The sequence below is a fragment of the Oreochromis aureus genome, linkage group 11 (assembly GCF_013358895.1).
Source record: "Oreochromis aureus strain Israel breed Guangdong linkage group 11, ZZ_aureus, whole genome shotgun sequence".
Lineage (NCBI taxonomy): Eukaryota > Metazoa > Chordata > Actinopteri > Cichliformes > Cichlidae > Oreochromis > Oreochromis aureus.
The window spans coordinates 18,034,646-18,054,727 of NC_052952.1; the positions used below are offsets into that span (position 1 = coordinate 18,034,646).

The following is a 20,082-nucleotide window of genomic DNA, read 5'->3' on the forward strand; positions in this document are numbered from 1 at the left end:
CTCGATCCAAATATTTTTTTCTGAAATAGCACAGTCGGTGATAAAATACAGGGCTAACTTAGAGTTTATTCCATTTAGAGAAAATAGGTAGGCTTTTGTCGTTCTTACTTCCTTACACCTTTAAAAATGCTTGTTTGCTTTTACAACTGGCCCTGTGTGCAGCTGGGGAGGGGCAGCGCAGATGGATTTGGGCTTCGTTATTTTTTCTCCCTTTGTAACAGCTCATTTAAAATCACGAGAGCCTGAAGCCCAAGACAGATGGAATCTACTTAAGAAAGAGTCAGTGTCTAATTTAACTCAAATGCTTCCTAATTTGAAGTAACTCTACACCTTTGTGAAAATGCTCCAGGAGCTCTTATTAAACTTTCATTTTAAAAAAAAAAGAAGAAGAAAAGTTTGGGTAAAATTTGTTGTTTAATGTCATTCATTTTCTTAAATCTGTTATTTAGATGAAACTGCCAAAAACAGGCCTTCCTGCTTGGCCGCCATGAAAGTTCCCAGAGTAGCATTTTTGCAGAGAGCAACATTAGACTGCGAGTGAAGTTTTCTGGTCTCATCATTGCGTGTATAGCATATCAGGTCAGGCCCATGAACTAAGCCTGCTGTGAAATTGCTTAAGCTTGGTTTGAAAAGTATTCACGCAAGTCATATATCACCTGCTCAGAGCTCACCTTATCTTGACTGTTCTAATACCGCAACAAGAAGCCTCGCTTGCTCACATCAAAGAAATGTTTTGAAAGTCCCTTAAGCTCCCTTTAAAAGATCTCCTGGCAATATAAGGCTGGGCTATATGACCGTAGTGTGGGAAAAGCAAGCTTGGCTAATGATTTAGGAAACCTGTTTGTGATGTTAATTTCAAAATGATTAAGAACCTTAAGTGTTTGTGGATATGCTTTGGGGGCTTTTTTTATGATGTGTTCTACTTTCACTTCATAATCAGAAAAACTACAAAAAAGTCAGAGGTAAATTAACTTTATTTTAAAAAAAAAGAAAGAAAGGTTTATCACGCAAGGCAACAAAGAGAAGAAATGCAAACTGCTATGAACAGACCACAGGACCCCCGCACCTCCCCACCTCCACACCCACTGGCAGCAAAGGAGTTCTCATTACAACCAAATCAAAGGAGCAAGAGAACAAGACTCACATTGTTCTGATTGTGTTTACTTACACTAAAAACATTAAAACTGGACAATCTGAATGTACAGTATAAGACAGACAGTTTTGATTTCACATGAATCCAAACACAGAACCTTACACTACCTCTTTTAGTTTTTATTCGTTTTTTTTTTGTTTTTTTTTTACATTTAGCCGACAGTATAAATGAAACAGGAAGGTTCACGGCTATGCAATACAACTGATTGATCACCTTAAGACAGACTATACATGTCGCAATGGGCACTTCGGGGGAAAACGGGTTCACAAAAAATAACGGAGAAGCGAGGTCCCGTCCAGTTTTTTTATTTTGTTTTTTTTAATTAGATTTTTTTTTTTTTTTTATTGAAGTAACATCAAACCTGCATGTTGAGGTAAGCATGCCACAGGGGAATACAGAGGAAGCGATTCCCTTTAAAAAGGACTCCCTTAACCATATCCCCACTCACTTTGTAATTCGCTTTGACAGTAAATCAATTCTTAAGCCTGGCCCCTTGGACTCCTCCAACCCTAGGTCCTCCTCTCTCAACATTCCTGCACACATGAATCACTCCAACTCCTGGCTTCTAGAAGGCATTTCCTGCCCAGCCCTCTCTCTCGCTCTCTCTCTCTCGTTCTCTCTGTCTGACTCCTCTGCTGAAAGCTGGGCAGGAACTGGGCCGAGCTTTGATTTGGACCCAGAGGAGAGACGGAGGGAGGAGAGCTCAGCTTAACACAGAACCCCGGCTCTGGGACTGCTAAGAGAGTAAGAGACATGGAGACTCGGGATGTGTCTGCACACCCAATAAGGGATACAGTGCTTTATCCTTCAAATTGCAATGTGAGCAGTGGCAATATCACTCCCAGCACAAAAGCCAACCCAAGGGAGCGTCCTCCTTAGGATTTAAGTGTACATTCTTTCTAAGACAGATGTTTATTATTTCAGGTCTGAGACCATTTAACATGGAACATCATCACAGATTTTCGAGAACAATGCGGTATGCACTGTGAGGACTTACTGACTTACACGATGATGGAGTGGATAGCAGAGAATTCAAATATTTTATCCAAAAAACAACAAAAAAAATCAACAAAAAAATACACAATGGGAACAAAAGGTGGCTCTTTAAAGCTGTACACCTGCTCAAACTTCCCTCTAGAAATCATTTTTGATGCCGAATCCACAGGATATGTACACACAACGTTTTGCCGGCCGAGCAGACTCGAAAAGACCAAAGCAGCTCTTAAAAACAACGGTCTAAATTTTTTTTTTTTCATATTTACACAAGTGAAACGTACATATTTTACAGAGATCACTGCACAAAAAATCACAAATGGAGAGTTTTAAGAGTGTAGGACGAGTGAGGCTGCAGCTGAGTGAAAAGGGGTCATATGTCATGACAGGGAGAGCTGGCCTACTGTGCAATAGCTGCTGTGTGCACGTGCGTGTGTGTGTGTGTGCGTATGTATGTGTGCATGTGTTGTCTGCAGATGTGCGTCTTTTTAAAGACTTCTTTATTTGCGAATGTTGCAAGTGTGTGATCTCATCCTCTTCCCCTCTCAGATCATGGCTCTTATCACCAGTCTCCCTTTGACCTGGTGGAGATAGGTGCTCTGCTCTGACTCTAAGCTCTGATTGGTCAGAGCCTCATCCTCACTATCAGCTGGCTCCTCTTTGACCTTGATGACCCCGCAGTGAGTGTCTGGGAGCTCGCTGCTCGAGCCACTGCTGCTACTGCTGAGCGTGTGCTTCCGGATAACACCTCCAGGGGGCAGCCTGTCCTCCTGCATGCTCTCTACTTCCTCTCTGTGCTGCTCCTCCTGCTCTTCCTCCGATTCCTGCAGGTGTGCGCTGGGCTGACGTAACTGCTCAATGGACTTGGACAACAGCTGCAAAACACATTGCCTTAATATTAATGATGCTATCCCACAGTCAACGGTTGCCAAAAATCAATCTTCAATGAGAGAAAAGCAAAAATAACTTGAACTCGAGGTTTCTGGATTTATAACCAGAATTGCACCTTTTAAAAACAAAGGTATTGTCCTCATAAGTCTATTTATAGTCATAATAATAAGACATGCATTAAAAACAAACTCAGTCATTATTTGGTAATCAAATAAAGCAAACTCACAGTCCCTGTAACTACATCATTCCCAATTGAAAACTACAATAACTAAAATAAAACATACAATGTTTTTCAAGTATTTCATGGTTCTACATCATGTATTGCAACAAAAAGATGTTTTTCTTACACTGGATGAAAAAAGAAACACTTTAACTGGAAAGGACCCTGACATGTACATTATTTGGAATAATAGAAAACAAAATTCTGTATTTCTATTGACAAGCGCAAGCAAACACCAATATCTGTTTAAGGTAAGGCCACCTATGAATGAAATGTTTTTGACTGGTGCATTTAGGAGGGTTGCGGGTAGATTAGCCATTATTCCTGCCTTTTATGTGCATAAATAAATATTCTGTAACAGTGACTGGACCATTAAAGTGGATTAGTGTCACTTAGTTGCTTTATAAAATAAAGATTAACATGTAAAAAGGTCTTGCCAACTGCAAATAGATTATATTCTGCACAGTTCTGCTGCAGGGAGAAGAGAAAACATAACATTCTCCCTGCAGCATCCTCTCTACTGGCATCTGTGAGCACATCATATTACACTCTCAACCTGGATGATTTATTTAGCATTTCCTTCTTCTTTTTTTTACTTCTTTTTTTTCATACTCCCATTACAAATGTTCTTTCACCAATCGCAGCTACAATTCTCCATACTTGTGTCTTGTAGCTTTGCTCAATGGCAGCTAACAGTGCCATAATATGATTATTTGACCACAGGGGGGCTCCAGAAACAGACAGAAAAGTGTTTCCCTCTAAATGGCTGCTAACAAACAACATTACAGCCTACAGAATCCGTATATAAATACCCTTTCAGCTACAGGAATTAGCCTCCTTAGCTTGGCACTAGTAATCAGAGTTCATACCCCTTCCTAAGATCCCTAAGCGCTTCTAAATTTCCATTAGTGCCCCCTACTGTTGCTGGCACTAAAGGACGTTTCAAAGCAGCTGTAGACAAGCCTCTGCTAGGAAATTAATTAGGGCAATGTTTCAGAGATCCCTCTCAATAAACACTGAGGGCTCATCCCTGATTAGAGGCCATTTATAACCTCCACTTAAAGAGGCTTTATTTGCGATCTCATTGGCCTGAGTGATCAGAGCCAAACCTGTTCACGTGTTTCTACACAATATGTCCCTATTCTTCCAAACCTCCCAGTAGAATCAGATTCACAGAATATTTAATAAGATGATAATATGGTTTTAAAACAAATTTTTGGCTTCCAGGCACGTGTTTTGTTACAAAAACTGTTAAAGTTGTGCGTCTGTTCTGTACAACCAAAATCCAGCTTGTGGAGCTTTGTGCTTTTTATTATTTCAAGGTTTAAGCTGTTCTATGGTTCCCATGGCTCTAGCAAGGCTGAGTGTTGGGACACATCAGTATGAGAGCTCACACAATGCAGCCTTTCACAGTGTCTGCCACCTCGCACACGTCCCTCAGCAGCATAATTAGACTCAGTGTATTGGGAGGTCACCTCGGCCAGCTCGCAGAAACACAAATATTGCCACAGAGGAACAAAGTGCATTCTGGGCACTTTTTTTTTCTTCATTTGATCTAAGATGAATTGAATTTCACAGAGTTAGCATGTGAACAGCACTGATGCCTTAAGTTATGATAACAAAATTAGTGCAGGGGAAGGATTTCTTCCCCATTTGAAGTCAGGGAGAAGGTCCTGGCCTTGCAGAAATAACACAAGGACTTCAGGGAAGAACAGACAACAGCCCAGGTCAGTAAACTTGAGCGGCCACGGATGCTTTTACAAAAGGCTAAAAATAGAGGAGCATTTGTGTGCTCAAAATGATTAAATCAGACTCCCTGCAGTAAAACAAGACCCTGTGAGGCCCAAACAGGAATACAAAATGCTGTGAAAAGATATTTGAAAGTCAAAATCCTCCCATGCGTATTAATATTGATGACTAGCACTGTACCTTATTTATATGGACCTGCTGCTGGTATTGTTTCTGTTTCTCCAGGAAGTGCTGGTGTTGCTGCTGGATGACAAGTTGAGCCAGTGTGTTCTGAGGCAGCGGTGCCGACTGGGTTCTGTTCAAGGGCCGGTGTTTTGGTAGTTTTGGCCGAGTGCTGGAGGGACGATCCTTCATGGCCAGGGGGGACTGAGAGTGCGATGACATGGAGCCTTGGCCTTGTCAAAAGAAAAACAAAATCTCTTATTAAGTTTCTCCCAAATTCATGACATATAAATGACGTAATAAAGTTGTACAATGTGTAAAATAATATACTTGGCACAATCTTACCAGAGGAGAGTATCTTCTGCTGCCTCATTTGCTCCTTCTGGAGGAGGTGTTGGAGGAGAGCCTGGTGACTGGGGCTCACCTTAGACTCCAGGCCTGTCTGAAGGGGCACAGGGCCCAGCAGGTGCCCGGGCAGCCCGTGCTTGATTTCTGTTGATCTGTCTTTCAACCCCATAGCAGCCTGATAGAAGAGTAAAGATAAAAAGTTGTAAATCTTAGGGAAACAGAAGTGAATCTCTAAAATCGGGAGTTAAAACCATTTCTTTAACATGTCTACTTCAATAATAGCTTTTTTTTATGAATAAAAATTGCTCTTGTTGCATATATGAGAAAACATAAGGGTTAAATTGGACCATTGATGGTTAGAAGAAGCTGATGCACAGACCGCTGTGGAATGTGCCAGAGAACTAAAAGATGATATATCACGTGTTATGCTATCAGGAGCTGCACTTGAGTGGACTTTTTTAAAAGCTATGATAAATGAGGTAACAGGGGAGGATAAGAGCACGCCTGACACAAGACACTGCAGAACAATATTTATCTAAGGTCGATAAAATCATTTGGGGCCGCAGGTCAGTGACCTGTGCACCCAGACGGTCACTGATGGCAGGTTTTACAACCTACAGAGCGAGTTGAAAAGCTGACGCTGACTAAATGGCTACACTGGTGTATGCAGAAAGATTTCCCGTACGAGTATGTGTGCAAAAGTGGTACTCACACTAATTGGCGAGGATGCAGTAGAAAGCCCCAAGGAGATGTTGGGTAAAGAGGGAGATGTGTATAAGCTCAGCATGGGGACAGAGCCCTCTGGTCGGAACAGTCTTGGCTGGGAAGGCCATCTCTACATCAAACATGTGGAATAAAGCAAGAGAGAGAAAGAGACAAAATTTAACAGGAGGTTGCACATTTAGGAATCCAACTGAGCACAGTTTCACAAGCCAACATGAGCACAGCCATGACCATAATGACCTATGATAAATAACAGTCCTCCTCACCGCAAACAAAGAGGTATGAGTTTTTATGTTTGGCGTTTAGGAAAATAATGGCACCATTGAGGATGGTATGCTATTATAAAGCAATGCAAACCTCTAAATCTACCGCTTTATCCTCAGCTCCTCAGTCCCCAGCCAGCCCTCTGCTTATTCCTACTCCCCGGTCCCCACCCTCCAGCTACTCTCTCGGAGAACATCAGCAATGGGGCATACTTCCTGTACCCAGCTGAGCAGTGGACCAGCATGTGGTTTTGGAACAGCCATGTTTATCCTTCCAACCCCTACCAGTACTCAGTGACCTGTATGTGGATATCCGGCCCGTATTTGACCCGAGGGACCTGTTCCCTCTGAAAAAGGATACCTAATGTAACGGTGCACAAACACGCCTTGCTTTTGCAACAGGCATGAGGTCCACGAGCAGCCCCGCAGTCCACCGGTGACTTGCATGAGAGCCCCAGCTAGGGCCGATACAATAGCAATCCTGTATGTTTATGTTGTTAGCATCTGGGTGTCTTTGGCTACCAGTGCCTGGGATATCAATTAAAATCCACAGTTTGACTGTCTCCCTAAGCCCCAACCTTCAGCCCGATGTCAGGGCGTCTCTCCCTTCTCTGTGTCACTGGAGGTCCCAGGGAGAGTAAACAGTGATGGTTAAGCAAAACACAGCTGCTCTGTTAAGATTGTTCAGAGATGTGTCATATCTGCCACACTTTATAATGGCCTGCTTTGTGAACTCAGTCTGAGGGGAGCTCCGGTCAGTAACTCAGCCATGAATCTATTGGGAAACGCCTCAGAACAAGTCAGTATAGGAATGCAGCCAGGCCAGTGACAGGAACACAACGACAAGCCAACAGTCAAACTACAGATTTTCTTACTTTGCAAAGCATAAAACTAATTCTAAAGTACATCTGGAAAGAAAAAAAAATGTTTGATAGAAAAAAAATATAAATTTCTGCTTTTACACTTAGCATTTTAAGGCAGGCTGAATTTATTTTCCTACATAGTGCCATCTTTATAAAAGAAAACATGGGCAATCAGCATGTGGGTCGAGCTGTGCCCATTTAATGTCAGTGTAGGGAGCCATTTTCACTGAAGTGTAACAGACGGAGGGACAACTGGCTGTTTTTATAGCTGCAAGCAGAAGGGCAGAGAGCCATTTAGTGCCCTGACTTTAAATGATTATTTTTTGCTATTCAAATGATATGCCTGCAGAAAAGCTTAAGAATTTAGACCCTGCTGCTTTATTTTTTTGGCACAACAGTTGCAGTGCGTATGATTTATAAACATACCTCCGTTTTTGTGGTAGTAGGCAGAGAGGAGGGTCCATTTTCAGCCCCCAAGGCACTTGAAGCCCCTATGGGAGAGCTGGGGCCAGAGCCAGGGGCACTGTTAGTGGGCGTAGAATCTACAAAACATCAAGGAGTTAGACGCAGTATGCGCGCTCACACTCTGCACACAACACACATGCACAGAGGCTTATAAAACAGCTGTAAGCCTCACGACAGCTTAATGCGTACGGTCACAGCTGCCTGATTACAATGGTATTTTTTGCATCAAAGTGCAATAGCCGTCATGTAATTATAATACTAAAACATACGCTTGTGTTGCTTTTAGATAATATTTTAAGAACTGGTAATAAGCTATTGAAGACTGTAACAGAAAAAAAGGAATTCAACACGTAGTCGGTTATGTTACACACCCATTAGCTCCAAAGCCCTCTTTTTGTATGGAGTCATGATGTTTCCATCTCTCCTCTTTAGCATGGGACTGCTTCTCCTCTCCGCCACCTTCTGCTTCAGTCTGGATCGTACCTTTAGGTTGGGCTCGGAGGCTAAAAATAAAAGACATTTTTCAGTAAGTCTGGATCGTATGGAGATAAGTTATGCTATCATGTGAGTGTATTCAAACAAGATGTGTTTATACAGCCTAGGTAATGAAATGTATCAATGAAAGCAGTAAATAACAAGACTAACATAAAACAAAATATAAATATGTCCAAAAAAAAAGCATTGTTGTCATGCCCTGACATGTTACAACTTCAGTTTCGTAGAATTTCCGAGCAGGTTTCAGATAAATTAAATGAGTCAGGATTGGGCCCATTTCCACCTCATCTGGACTAAATTAGGTTGAGCAACACACAGGCTCTAAGTGAAATAGTCCGCTACCTGCCGCCCTGGTGACCACAGTCTGATACAGTAGCAACAGTTAAACTAACACAAAAACATGGCAGATGTTTGAGGCTCTCCCTACACTCCCCTCTTCCTAATGCAAACCAGAGATACCCAAATACACAATCAGAGCACATTACCAAAAAGCCTCACTCGCACACAGCCTGGCCTCAAGTGATCCAGACTTATTATTAATGCACTTCCCCCTCGGCGCTGACCACCAGTATCCTTCATGACAGACAATGCTTTCAAACTTTCCCATTTTTCTTTATTGTGGATTAAATATGTTGATCAAATGTTGAAGTTATGGCTCATTTTATGTTATTTGAACACTTTTTAAATGGGTCAAATTTACTCAGACTGCTATTCCAATAATGCTTCAATATAATCACCAAACTTTTTTAAGATCCCCTAGATGACTTTTTCTACAAATTTTTGACAAAAATTGGCAACTGAGAATACATTTTGGCCATGCAAATCAATACCTATAGATAAACAGATTGAAGTTAAATGTTAAGAATGGGAAGCAAAAAACAAATAGACCCTTTAATTAAGTACTGATGACATGATCATTAAGGTTGTTGGAAAAACTATATCTTTGACGTATTTGACGATGGGAGAGATAAACAAGGACCAGAGGCTGAATCATAGAAAGGAATTCATTTTGAATCACGTAACCATCACTTAAATGGATGCAACACTTTTACGACCGCTGAACCGTGACTCTGTTAGTTATGTCTTGCAAGACTTCCCGTCAACCTTTTAGGAATGAAAAACCGCAGCTACCTTCACACATAAATAAATAAGCAGAATGGATAAACTGATTTTTTGACTGAAAGCCAGAGCACAAAGCTGTGCTAAAGTTATGTAAACCCTCTGTTACACAATAGCCAACCTGTTTCAATTATTTAGCTGATCAATAATTAAACAGGCCTTCCGCCATGTACAATATACAGCTATACTTTACATAGGGAACACTGCGGGGAGGAGGAGAGGGAGAAGCGATGGGGGCAAAGCTAGGAGAGTGGGCCAAATGCTGCTATTTCTGGCTTTTGTCAAAAGCAGCAAAACCCTCTTCCCTAATACGTGGCACAGACCTCTAATCCTGTGGGTGTGAGGTAGAATGAAAGAGAGCGAAGGAGGAAGAAAGGAGGCAGGAGAGATAAATGGAGAGAAAACGCTGTTGGGAGTCTTATGAATTTGCTTCACGCCCTGCTGCCTTGATTGCTTTCTATTTTTACACGCTGCTGCCACCAAGCTACGCATCCCAATTGGTCGCCACGGGAACGCCAGACAGCAGCTTGTGAACAAACACTTTCTCACTGGTCTCTATGGAAAAAAAAAAAAAAAAGCCCCGATGCGCAGTGCAACAGGAGGTAATGATGGCAGCGGAAAAGCATAAACTCTGAGCACCTGGGTCACTTCTGTTCCGACGTCTCAGTTAATGAAAACATACAGTAATGGCGGCAATAGTGCGCGGTCGTAAATCAATCTCCTTACGTTATCGCCACTTAATCAGAACTTTAGCTCTGCTGTCACTGTGAGCACTTGTACCCATTAGAGTCCGGACCTGGATAGATGGCTGTGTGGAAAGCTGAGGTGTGTGTTCTCTACATAAGGAGGCCAGCTATGCATTGTTTTGGGCATCCTTGTTTTAATTAACGCCGAACAGAAAAAAAAATAATGCTCATTATTTCAGAAACATTTTTTTAGCCAAAGGTGCATTCCTTTTCACCTTAGACATTCAATCTTTTAGGATCAGCACCTTAATTTCTTTTAATAAATCTTTCAGATACAAAAATCCGATTATATTCTTAGCACAGAGAGGCTCCACACAAACCTCACTTTGTTTTACTTTGGGCTTTTTACAGTTTTACCTTTGCAGGATTATTTTTGAAAATCTTTCCTGCACCTGCTGAATGCACACATTTAGTAACTGGGTCAAGACTAGGGAGGGTGTTGCACTTCTTACTGCTAAGCTGCAACTATTCTTGCCACAGACTATCGCGTGCCCTCGGCCTGTTGCAGTACCAGGAATTGAAACAAAGAGGATATATACCAAGTAAACAAGTTAATCATGTAAAATTCTTTAAACTACTTGAGTGAGTAAAATAGCGACAATGACACTAACACTATTGTTTACTTTTAGGGAAGATTTACCAACTATTATCAGGACACCTAGTAGCAGAAGTCATAATTAAAGACTAATAATCTAACAGGTTTGTGCTCGTTCACTGTTATTCATTTACTAAATTTCACTTGGTTTCAAGGTTTTCCTAAAAAACACAACATTTGATTAGGGTAAGCACTTGGTTCCCTTTTTTAAGGTTGAGGAATTAAATGCAAAAAGCTTACTTGAATATGAGAAAAGACAGCTACTGATCACCAAGTTACGAGCTTGTGAAATAAACGCTGCACGTGCATCGCAAACCTCATCATTAACCTCAGAGTCAAAGAGTAAAAGAGGATGCTGAGCCGCCTGGCTGACTGAAGCAGCGGGGAGTCTAAGGCGGCGCATTCGAGTCTTCTCCACTTTGTTTTGAGAGAGCTATCTTTGCTTAAACAAACAGTCCTGTCGAGGTTCATCCTGCCAGTGCCAGTTCTAAGTCGGCAACACCTGCCAATCAGCTATCAGTGACAGCCGGTGCTTCGGGGAACAACACTACCTTTGTGCATCCACCTCGCGTGCCAAGCTCTCAGAGGGCTTTAATGAAGACAGGCAGGAAGTGGGGGAGGAAGGCCTGAGCAGGAAATGACCACATATAGATCCAGGAATCCAAAGGGTTAGAAGTAGATTTATCAGTGCAAGCGACTGAACCATAAATGGATGCGCGAATGTGTCTGAGAAGCAGGGAGAACGAACTGTTATCCTTTCCCCTTTTATTTGTTTAAATGGGCCTTTCTGTACTCGCACTGAAATGCAAACAATGCCATAAACAGTCTCTCTGTTATGTTAGATAAATGATTTTCCACTTGTTGCACCCCTTACATCGTGTCTTTGTCTAAAGGTACGTCTCAAAAGTGTAAATAGATATTTAGAGGAGATATTCCTCATCCCGTTACACAAAACGGTAACGCACACAGAGATCAAGAAGCAAAATAAATACAATTTCCCACAGCTTTCATTTACCTTTCTAATATTTGCTCTTGACATGAACTGGCTTTATTTTATAAGGTATAATTCTTCTTCCTGATCTCCAAATTGTGTACACGCACAACACAACAGGCCTGTAGTTAAATAACTCAACAAGTAGAACTGTTTTCCAGTGTAATTTAAAGAGACACAGAAGGGAAAAGAAGACAATATAATTTGATGACCTCATTGCCAAATTATGAAGCTTTTAACTTGGCAAGTTTTTATGCTTTTGCAAAGCGAGAGCAGCAGGAACTCCTCAAATTTTAAACCAACAAACCTGAGCTGCTTTTTAGTAACAACCTGTGTTTTTTCAAAATAGTTTTTAAAGCCCATAAGTCAGGAGAAATTAATCTGCCATAATTCTTTCATTTACCGCTAATCAGCTTCAGAGAGGCTTTTGAACTGGGTTTATTATTATAACATAGGGATAAATGTGGGCCTTGTTAAGCTAATATTGGCAAGCTAATATTAGTACAAAAAACAGCATATCTATGCTTGTGAAAAGAAAAACATGTGAAAATCACAGTGCCCGTGTCTGTCTATCATGTTTTAAAACGATCCAAAAAAAGAATCAAGAAGACAAAAAAGGAAAAAAACAACTTAACTTTCGCATGTTTTGTGTTGAGCCCTGGAGGAAAGATGGGGGTGGGCGCAATGAGCCTAATCTTTAGTAAGTAGTAAAATGACTAGCAGAAGAAAGCACACTCAAATAGTTAAACTAGATGGCTGTATATTTGTGTATGTACAGTATGTATTTGCATTTCTATTTCAGTGGTGTCTGCATTTGCAAATTAGCAAACCTGTCTTCCTCAAGGGGAAGTCGTCCTTGCTCTCTACGGGCGATGGCAGAGTATACTGGCAAGTGGGTGATGTGCCGCCCAGAGGTGGAGAGCTTTGGTCCAGTGATGTGTGGTGAGAGGACCTGTTAATACAAGAATAAATCAAATATCTGTAATATATGTTTCTGTGTGACCCAAACATGGCATTTTATCGGGCTCTAAAGCAATGGAAAGCACTTACGTATACCAGAGTTTTGGGTGCTGAATGAAAGAATGATTAGCTCCATTGCTAGCAGAGTCTTTAGCTGATTTGCTCAACAGAAACTCTTGGAGTTTCTGCTTCACTTCCGTACTAGCCACTGCACCTGTGAGACCAACACACAGAACGGAGGGGATTGGTGTTAACCTAAGGCTATGATTAACAACATATAATCGCATACTTGTTGCTTTCAGATATCTGTTTCTATATCACATTCACCATAAAACTGAGATTCAGATCTGTTCTCTTCTCTATAATCCTTTTTGAATATATTTACCAGACTCTCCTACAAAACTATGTAGGAAGATCTCCCCCTAGTGGTCTAAGAACACTATATTAGTCCTATAGAGTGATCCTGCACAGAGATGTTCTTTCAAATCAGGTGGTTACAGTTGCAGGGTACAGTCTCAAATGACCTGCCCTGACAAAGTCATAAATCTCATCTATTATTAGCTATAAGGTAAAAACAGAAATGAAATACTATATCCGGCTCTATTTTCATTGTGCTGTTCAAAGACATTTTCCCCTAAACACTAAGCTTAAATGTCACTTGCAAACTTTATGTCATTCACTGGTTAAGTACCGCTGCCATCGTTGCTTTATTGTTTTATTGTTTCGTTTTATCTGATGTTTAAAGCACATTTGAGCTGTGTGGTTTACCTTGTTGCCAGACGTCATCCAACAGTTTGAGCAAATACTGAGAAAAGCAATAGCCAGAGGGCAATTTATCCTCTAGTCACGCTCACCTGTGCAGTCTGAAAATTATACTTTCCATGATTTTTTATTTATTTATCTTTTTAAAATCGCCACTGTTATCGCATCTTATATGACTGAGAACTGATTATCACCAACCTAAGCACAGAAATATCCAAAGCATCTGCCTGACTAAGATTAACAGGTAAAATGTGTTTATATTAACTTATCTTTGTTGTTTTGTATAGTACATCCATTAGTGTAGAGTAGTTATTACAGCAGATATCGGAAAAGATTTTGTGAAAGTGTTTATTACAATAAATATTTAGGTTCAAAGACAAATTATACATGATGCCTACAAAGGCGATGCTTTCCACATTTATAAAAGTTTTATAATAGTGGTGGCAGAAAAGGTTCTTGGTCCAAAGGGAATATTTTAAAGAGTGTAACACCAAGCTACAGTAAAGTTTTCCTATCCAGCTGTTGTATGCATATTGTGCTCCAGCCGTTAAGCTAATGTGATGTGTTAAAAAAAGGATTGATGGGTGAAAACGTGTGGCTCCATGCTTGCTTTCATCTGTGTCCTTTAAAAAATATATTAAAAAACTATTGGTAGCGGTGACGGTGTCGAGCTCTTACTCTCTCTGGAGCGTTCCTTGCCCCTGAGGCTCAGGCTGGAAATGTGGTGTTCTCGTCGATGCTTCTCCTGCTCCTTCTCCTGCTGGCTTTGCTGCTGCTGCTGCTGCTCCAAACGGCGCTCCTTCTCTGCAAGTTCCTGCTGTTGTTTCATGGCCTGGAGCTCCTGCTGAAGCTGGGAAGCATGTAGGCATCACATCAGCATGAACACAGCACTTTTTTTTTTAAATCACAGTGGCTTTGGCTAAATTTTGCACTTTCTATTTTGCAGTGATGGCTAACTTTGTGTTTAACTGTAAAAAACAAAAGTCATGCTGAGCTGTAATGTATTGCTCAACACTTTGCCCTGCTGCGCTGAGTTGTTTCCCCTTTTCTGCACTTTTTTTGATGTTTTCCTTAGTTATACAGTTTTCTAGTGATCTGCTATATGTCATGCTGTTTTGTGTTGTTTTGTGTTGTGTTGTGCTGTGCTGTGCTGTGTCTCCGTACAACTGTTCTAACCTTGAGGTGCTCCTGGAGCTGAGCCTGGTGCTGACGGGTCAACTTTTCATGCTGCTTCTGGAACTCGCTGATTAGCAGCTGCTTCTGGATTTGCTGCTGTTTCTGAATGAGGAGCAGCTCCTGCTGCAGCTGCCTCTCCCACAGCCCTGGGTCCGAGCCTGGCCCCAGCATCCTCAGATCTGTGCGGAGGTCCAAAGGAGACAAGGGCTCCACAGCCAATGGCACGTCTGGTTTAATATCCACTGTGGCACAGAAACGGCAGAGCGAAAAGAGATTTGTCAGTCCTAATTGTACCCTCGACAACTCAAGTCGTACAACCAGAGGTGGCTTTGTGCAATCTATAAGGAATCTTCAAAGTTACAGATGACAGAAGCAGATCAAAGGGAAGACTAAAGAGGAGAGGAAGACAAGGTTCGGAAAGGAAAAGCAAATCGTTCTATCCCATGATCCTCAGAAACCTGCAATTATAATAGTTTCTATAAACAAACACGGGATCACATCCGTCAGCGCAGAGTCTACTGGGAGTAGCTGCATATGGACATTTGGCACAAAATGTTGAAGTGGTTATTTAGAGTATTTATATAAGCCCTGTCTTCCCAGTTGATAAATAAATAAAGGGATTCTGTCAGGCAGATATCCCTTTTTAACATAAATAATTTAAGGTGAAGTAGATTGGGAATCTGCATGTTTGCAGATCCATGCTTCTGTGATCTCTCTTTTTCTGTTCTCGAGTGCAGATGCTGCAATGTGCGCATCGGTAAGAGCTGCCTCTATTATAAGTAATTGCCAGATACAAAGTGAGAGGGCATCCCTTTGGTCTCCAAGCTCTATATATAGCCTGTTCCACAGAGAAAATCGATTGCTGGTTAAGAACATAGGAGACAGGGCTACTTCATCTCTCTTCTCCATAGAGGATGTTTAGTGATTGTACAATATTTTCCTTATCATTGCTTTGCCTTTGCTTTAATCCACACTACACATCCACAAACTATCCAGTTTAAGTAACATTTTTTTTCTGAAGAATCACATCTCTGAACCAGTTTTAGATATTATAAAAGGTATTCGTGTGTACATTTGGCCAGTGAATAAAATAAAAATGTCCAATCGCTGGAAAAGTAGACATGTTAGTCATGCTGATCATGGTGTGACATTCAAGGGAAGATACGCATTGTCCAGACTGTATAATGCCTCTTCCATTTTTAAACCAGAGAAATATTCAAAGCTACTTAAAATTCCAGTGGAGCTGGAGGGGAGAGTTATTGAGTGCATTCACTGCCTTAATCTTCTCAAGGGTCACATCTGAGAGAACAAATACCACACCACCTGTTCTTTGAAAGCTGAGAGAAAACTGACACTTCATATAATAATAATCTTTTGTTGGGTTCTGTTACGCAATAATACTTTTTACACCAAAATGCCACAAAAAAGAGGTTTAAACCTGCCAAAAAGAGCCAGTAGCCAACAATTAGGAAGCAGAAACCCCCCACCCTCCACCCCCACCCCGTTCACTGATGCTGTGAAGCTCACTGGCGTCCATTTGTTTTGCCATGTAGCCTGTTTTTCATTGCCACCATTCCATGTGTATGCGGCGGTGATGATTATAAATAGAAACATAAAAGCAAGTGGCGCAATCCTGGTCTGTGACAAACCCCACACCCTAGTATCCACCACCGTAACTTGCCGCTGCCATGGCAACGCTGGCGACGTAATTATGTCTCCCCATTCTGCAGTGATCGAGTCTCACTGCATGTCATCTTCTGCCTACATTGGCAATGTGACATGTTGACTATTATATCAGCTTTTTACCTCTTATATAAGAAAGGAGTCCCCACTAGAGAGAGAGAGAGAGCGAGAGACAGAGAGAAAGCATTACAAAACCCACCAACACAAACACTCTCACACACACAAATACACACACGCATATTTGGGAGAGAATCGTTGGTTAGGTGATAAGTTGTCTTAAAACATTTTCAAAAAAGTGAAGACAGCTCGAGGGGACTCCCGTGCTGTAAATTTCCTCTCTGTGTTCTAAAAACAGCTCCAATCAAAGACAGAAGAGGGCAACAGCTCGGCAGGCGCAGAGAACAGGCACCTGTAGAACAAACCCTTCCCGTCTGACAGGGAATATTAATCTTGGCTTGTAAGCACTTTACAAAAGACTCTTTTGTAGCGGACGCTGTTCCAGGAGCAGCCGTGACCCTGTGAACCGTCGAAGGGCTCGGAGAGTCAGACAACATTAGTGCTACTTTTTCCTAATGGACCTAAATATAGCAACAAAAAACACCTGCTGCCTGAGAGAATTCACCACTGTGATACCTAATTAATCTCATATTTCATTCCGTACCCTTACTGCGACTGGCATTAAGGACCTCCACTTTGATCTGCACGTCAAGCTGAGCTTCCATCACAAAATCTCAGACAGTGGTTTAACATGATGGGAAGGGGGAGGGAGGGAGGGAGGAAGGAGAGAGGAGGAGGACCATGAAAGCTTAAGCCACCTTTGATAACCAGGACTGTATGCGATGGCCCTTGAGGAAACCTCAACAGCCTCATGTGCCTGTTCTATTCTTGTCTGGTTTCTGTTGGCAAGAATAAAGCTGAATGGAAAGACAATGTTAAAGGAAAAAAGTAAAGCCCTAAAGCAAGGGTGGCACCGTTCCAACCACACTGAAGCATCTACCTTTATAAAGTACAATTTGCAACTAACAATTTTCATCATCAATATGATCGTCCATGAACAGCCCTGGATATTGTCTCCGCTACTGTAAATTTACAGTTATATAGATGCATTTAAATAAAATGCACCTCGAAACTACCCAAACCGAAATGTGCTGTTTCTGTATCAAAAAAATACGGAACCACCAGTAACTAGGTCTAAATATAAGTGCTTTTCTGAGCAGGGTCTTAATATAGACAACGTGCGAGAGGCTGTCACAGTTGTGAGACCGCCTGCTCAATTTAACATGGGCAAAAATAAAAGAGCAGTGTCACATTTATGTAACTTTCAGGTCCTTTTTCTAAATGATCACTCACAAGGAAGAGCCTTCCACTTCTGGTTCAGTGGTCCGACTGGAGATCGTGGATAATTTTGATGAGTCTTGATTGGTACAAAGCGCACAGAAGTGTCTCTAGGCGGTGGTAAACATGAGATTTATGAATGACAGGTCCCAAATTTGTTTTTAGCACAAGGGAGCAACAAGCACCCTGCCCCGTGCCCAAATTCCTCCCTGTGGAGGGCCTGCCAAGGGGGGATTGGGTGACTCATGGCCTGTGACCACACTCCCAGTGCAGCGTCGCACCGCCAGTGTCCCCAAAGTGTTTATTTCTATAACCGATCTGCCTCTCATTAGCCTTGGTGGCGGTTAGGGTGACAATCACAGCCTTAATTTGAGATGTTGGATGGCTATCTTTTTTTGCCTCAGGCCACATTAGCAGGCTTCCCATCGTAGAGAGACACATCACCAGTGACACTACTATTACACATGAGGATACCAAAAGACATACGAAGATGCACACTGCAAAATATTAACACAATAAATCAATAACGCAGGCTTTGTTTGACTTCCAGGCTAAAAGAATGCTTTAGCATTTTTTGAGAGCTTCTAAACTGACTATTAAAATGAGGATGGAGTTATTAATATGGTTAACGGTGTCTTCTGACTATAAATACTGCAGGTATTCTTAACCAGCTGTTTGCACCTGGAGGTATATTCTGGTGCCACTGCATGAGACCAAAGGAAAAAGGGATATAAAGCTTCTGCAGACTCTGTTCAGTTTTGAAAAATGTCTGTTGGTAAACCAGTTAACAAGTATTAACATAAATGCTTATTTAGGGCTTATCTGGGGCTTAGTCTAGTTTCAGAGATGTGTTTAAATAACAACAGCACACGTGCGACATGTACTATGGAGTCTATTCAGAACACATTCAGTTATTCATTATAATACATGATATCTGTAAATATTACCACTTGGATTCTGAAAGTTAAGATCAATAAATTAGCGTTAAAAAATTTTCAGCAAATAAAAAGTATGAAATTCACGTAAATGCAGCATTAGAGGTTGTTGCTCTTATGTAACTCGACTTCCACCAGCTTTCCCAATAACTGCTTTTTTTGCTTGATGAAATTAAAACCCGTACAAGGCCAGAAACATTACTACAAGTGCAGTTGTAGTTGTGTTTTTCCACTGAACCACAGGAGTGTGCACAACAGGAAGGATACCATCTTCACTTTACTGATACTGCTCCTAGACCGTTACGTATAATTTGCATTTTATTAGTTATTTGCCCTTTTGAGCATCAAAATAATGAAACACTATGAACTGCACTTTAACCGCGCATGTTGTGAACGTTTCGTGTGAAACAGAGAGGGTTGCTGATCTAAATTCCCTGTCTGACAGTATAAATAGAACCAGATACAGAAGATGTTTGAGGGCAAAAATAAGCTGATGCTTGGGACTGCAATGTGGTGCTGGATCTCTCATTAAGTGCCTTGTTATTTTGAGCAGCTGGCATGTCTAAACCAGGAAACAGGTCTTTATTTTTAAGACTCAGGCTCGTCCTTGCAGCTGAGCCAGAGCTGCGGTCTGCAGGCTATCTACTAACAAAGAGAACTGAGCTGAGCTACCACAGGCCTCTCACTGAGAGGACCCAGGACTCCAGTTGTCTCCCGTCCTACCATCTTATAAAACAACATATATACAAAACTGTTATCCAAGCACAAGAAAGCCCAGCAAAGGACAAGTAAAAACTGGGAAGTCCTTCTGTAACATGGGCAGCTGATCCTAGAGTCAATTCAATTCCAAATAAATCAATCAGCAAGAGTCAATTACCTTAACTCGCTGCACAACCGCAAACCCTCTAACCATCCATTAGCATAAACAACATGCATATCGAGATAAACAGTGAGAAATATGCATGATGTCCAATGTATTTCTAATTGTTGATGATCAAACTGTTACAACACTTCTACAACATTTCAGAAGCAGAATCAGTTCATTCTCATAACGAGTCATTTTCATGCAGTGAAACAAAATAAAATTCTTTGTATTATTTTGAACCATCTCTTTTGCAGTAAGCACTTCAAACACAGATGAATAGATCAAGGATATGGACAAGGGGACTTGAAATGTAGGCCACTGTTATTGTCTGAAAGGTTCCCATTAATATTTTACATGCAGGGGAAACTAATTATTTTTTTCCCTGTTTGTCAAGAGCCCATCTGAAGACTGTTTTAATCACAACTTTGATGGTGCTGTCACTGAGCAAAACGAAAATGCAACGGAGCCCTCTTTCTTTGCCGATCCGCTCGAAACGGCAGACAAGTACGGTATCGTATAAAAGGTCAAGGAGTTTTCTTTAGAAAACAGTTCACAACAAACCTATTCAGTCAGTGCAAGGATCGCGTCAT

The 20,082-nt window shown here is 41.4% G+C and overlaps 1 protein-coding gene across 3 annotated transcripts in view; it reads right to left on the reverse strand.

Moving 5' to 3' along the window:
• Positions 1-962: 962 nt before the first annotated feature.
• Positions 963-20,082, reverse strand: part of hdac9b (histone deacetylase 9b) — a 44,968-nt gene continuing 25,848 nt past the window's right edge. For 2 of the 3 annotated variants that reach the window (XM_039619240.1, XM_039619239.1), the window contains exons 2-11: positions 14,675-14,916; positions 14,177-14,348; positions 12,827-12,959; positions 12,607-12,728; positions 8,202-8,333; positions 7,792-7,907; positions 6,229-6,351; positions 5,514-5,691; positions 5,187-5,401; positions 963-3,021 (exon numbers count right to left, since the gene is read on the reverse strand). In XM_039619240.1, coding sequence (XP_039475174.1) covers positions 2,692-3,021; positions 5,187-5,401; positions 5,514-5,691; positions 6,229-6,351; positions 7,792-7,907; positions 8,202-8,333; positions 12,607-12,728; positions 12,827-12,959; positions 14,177-14,348; positions 14,675-14,845 — 1,692 coding nt within the window. In that variant the 5' untranslated portion in view covers positions 14,846-14,916 and the 3' untranslated portion in view covers positions 963-2,691. The remainder of the gene's footprint in view (positions 3,022-5,186; positions 5,402-5,513; positions 5,692-6,228; positions 6,352-7,791; positions 7,908-8,201; positions 8,334-12,606; positions 12,729-12,826; positions 12,960-14,176; positions 14,349-14,674; positions 14,917-20,082) is intronic. The other variant, XM_031746280.2, reaches the window with a different exon arrangement.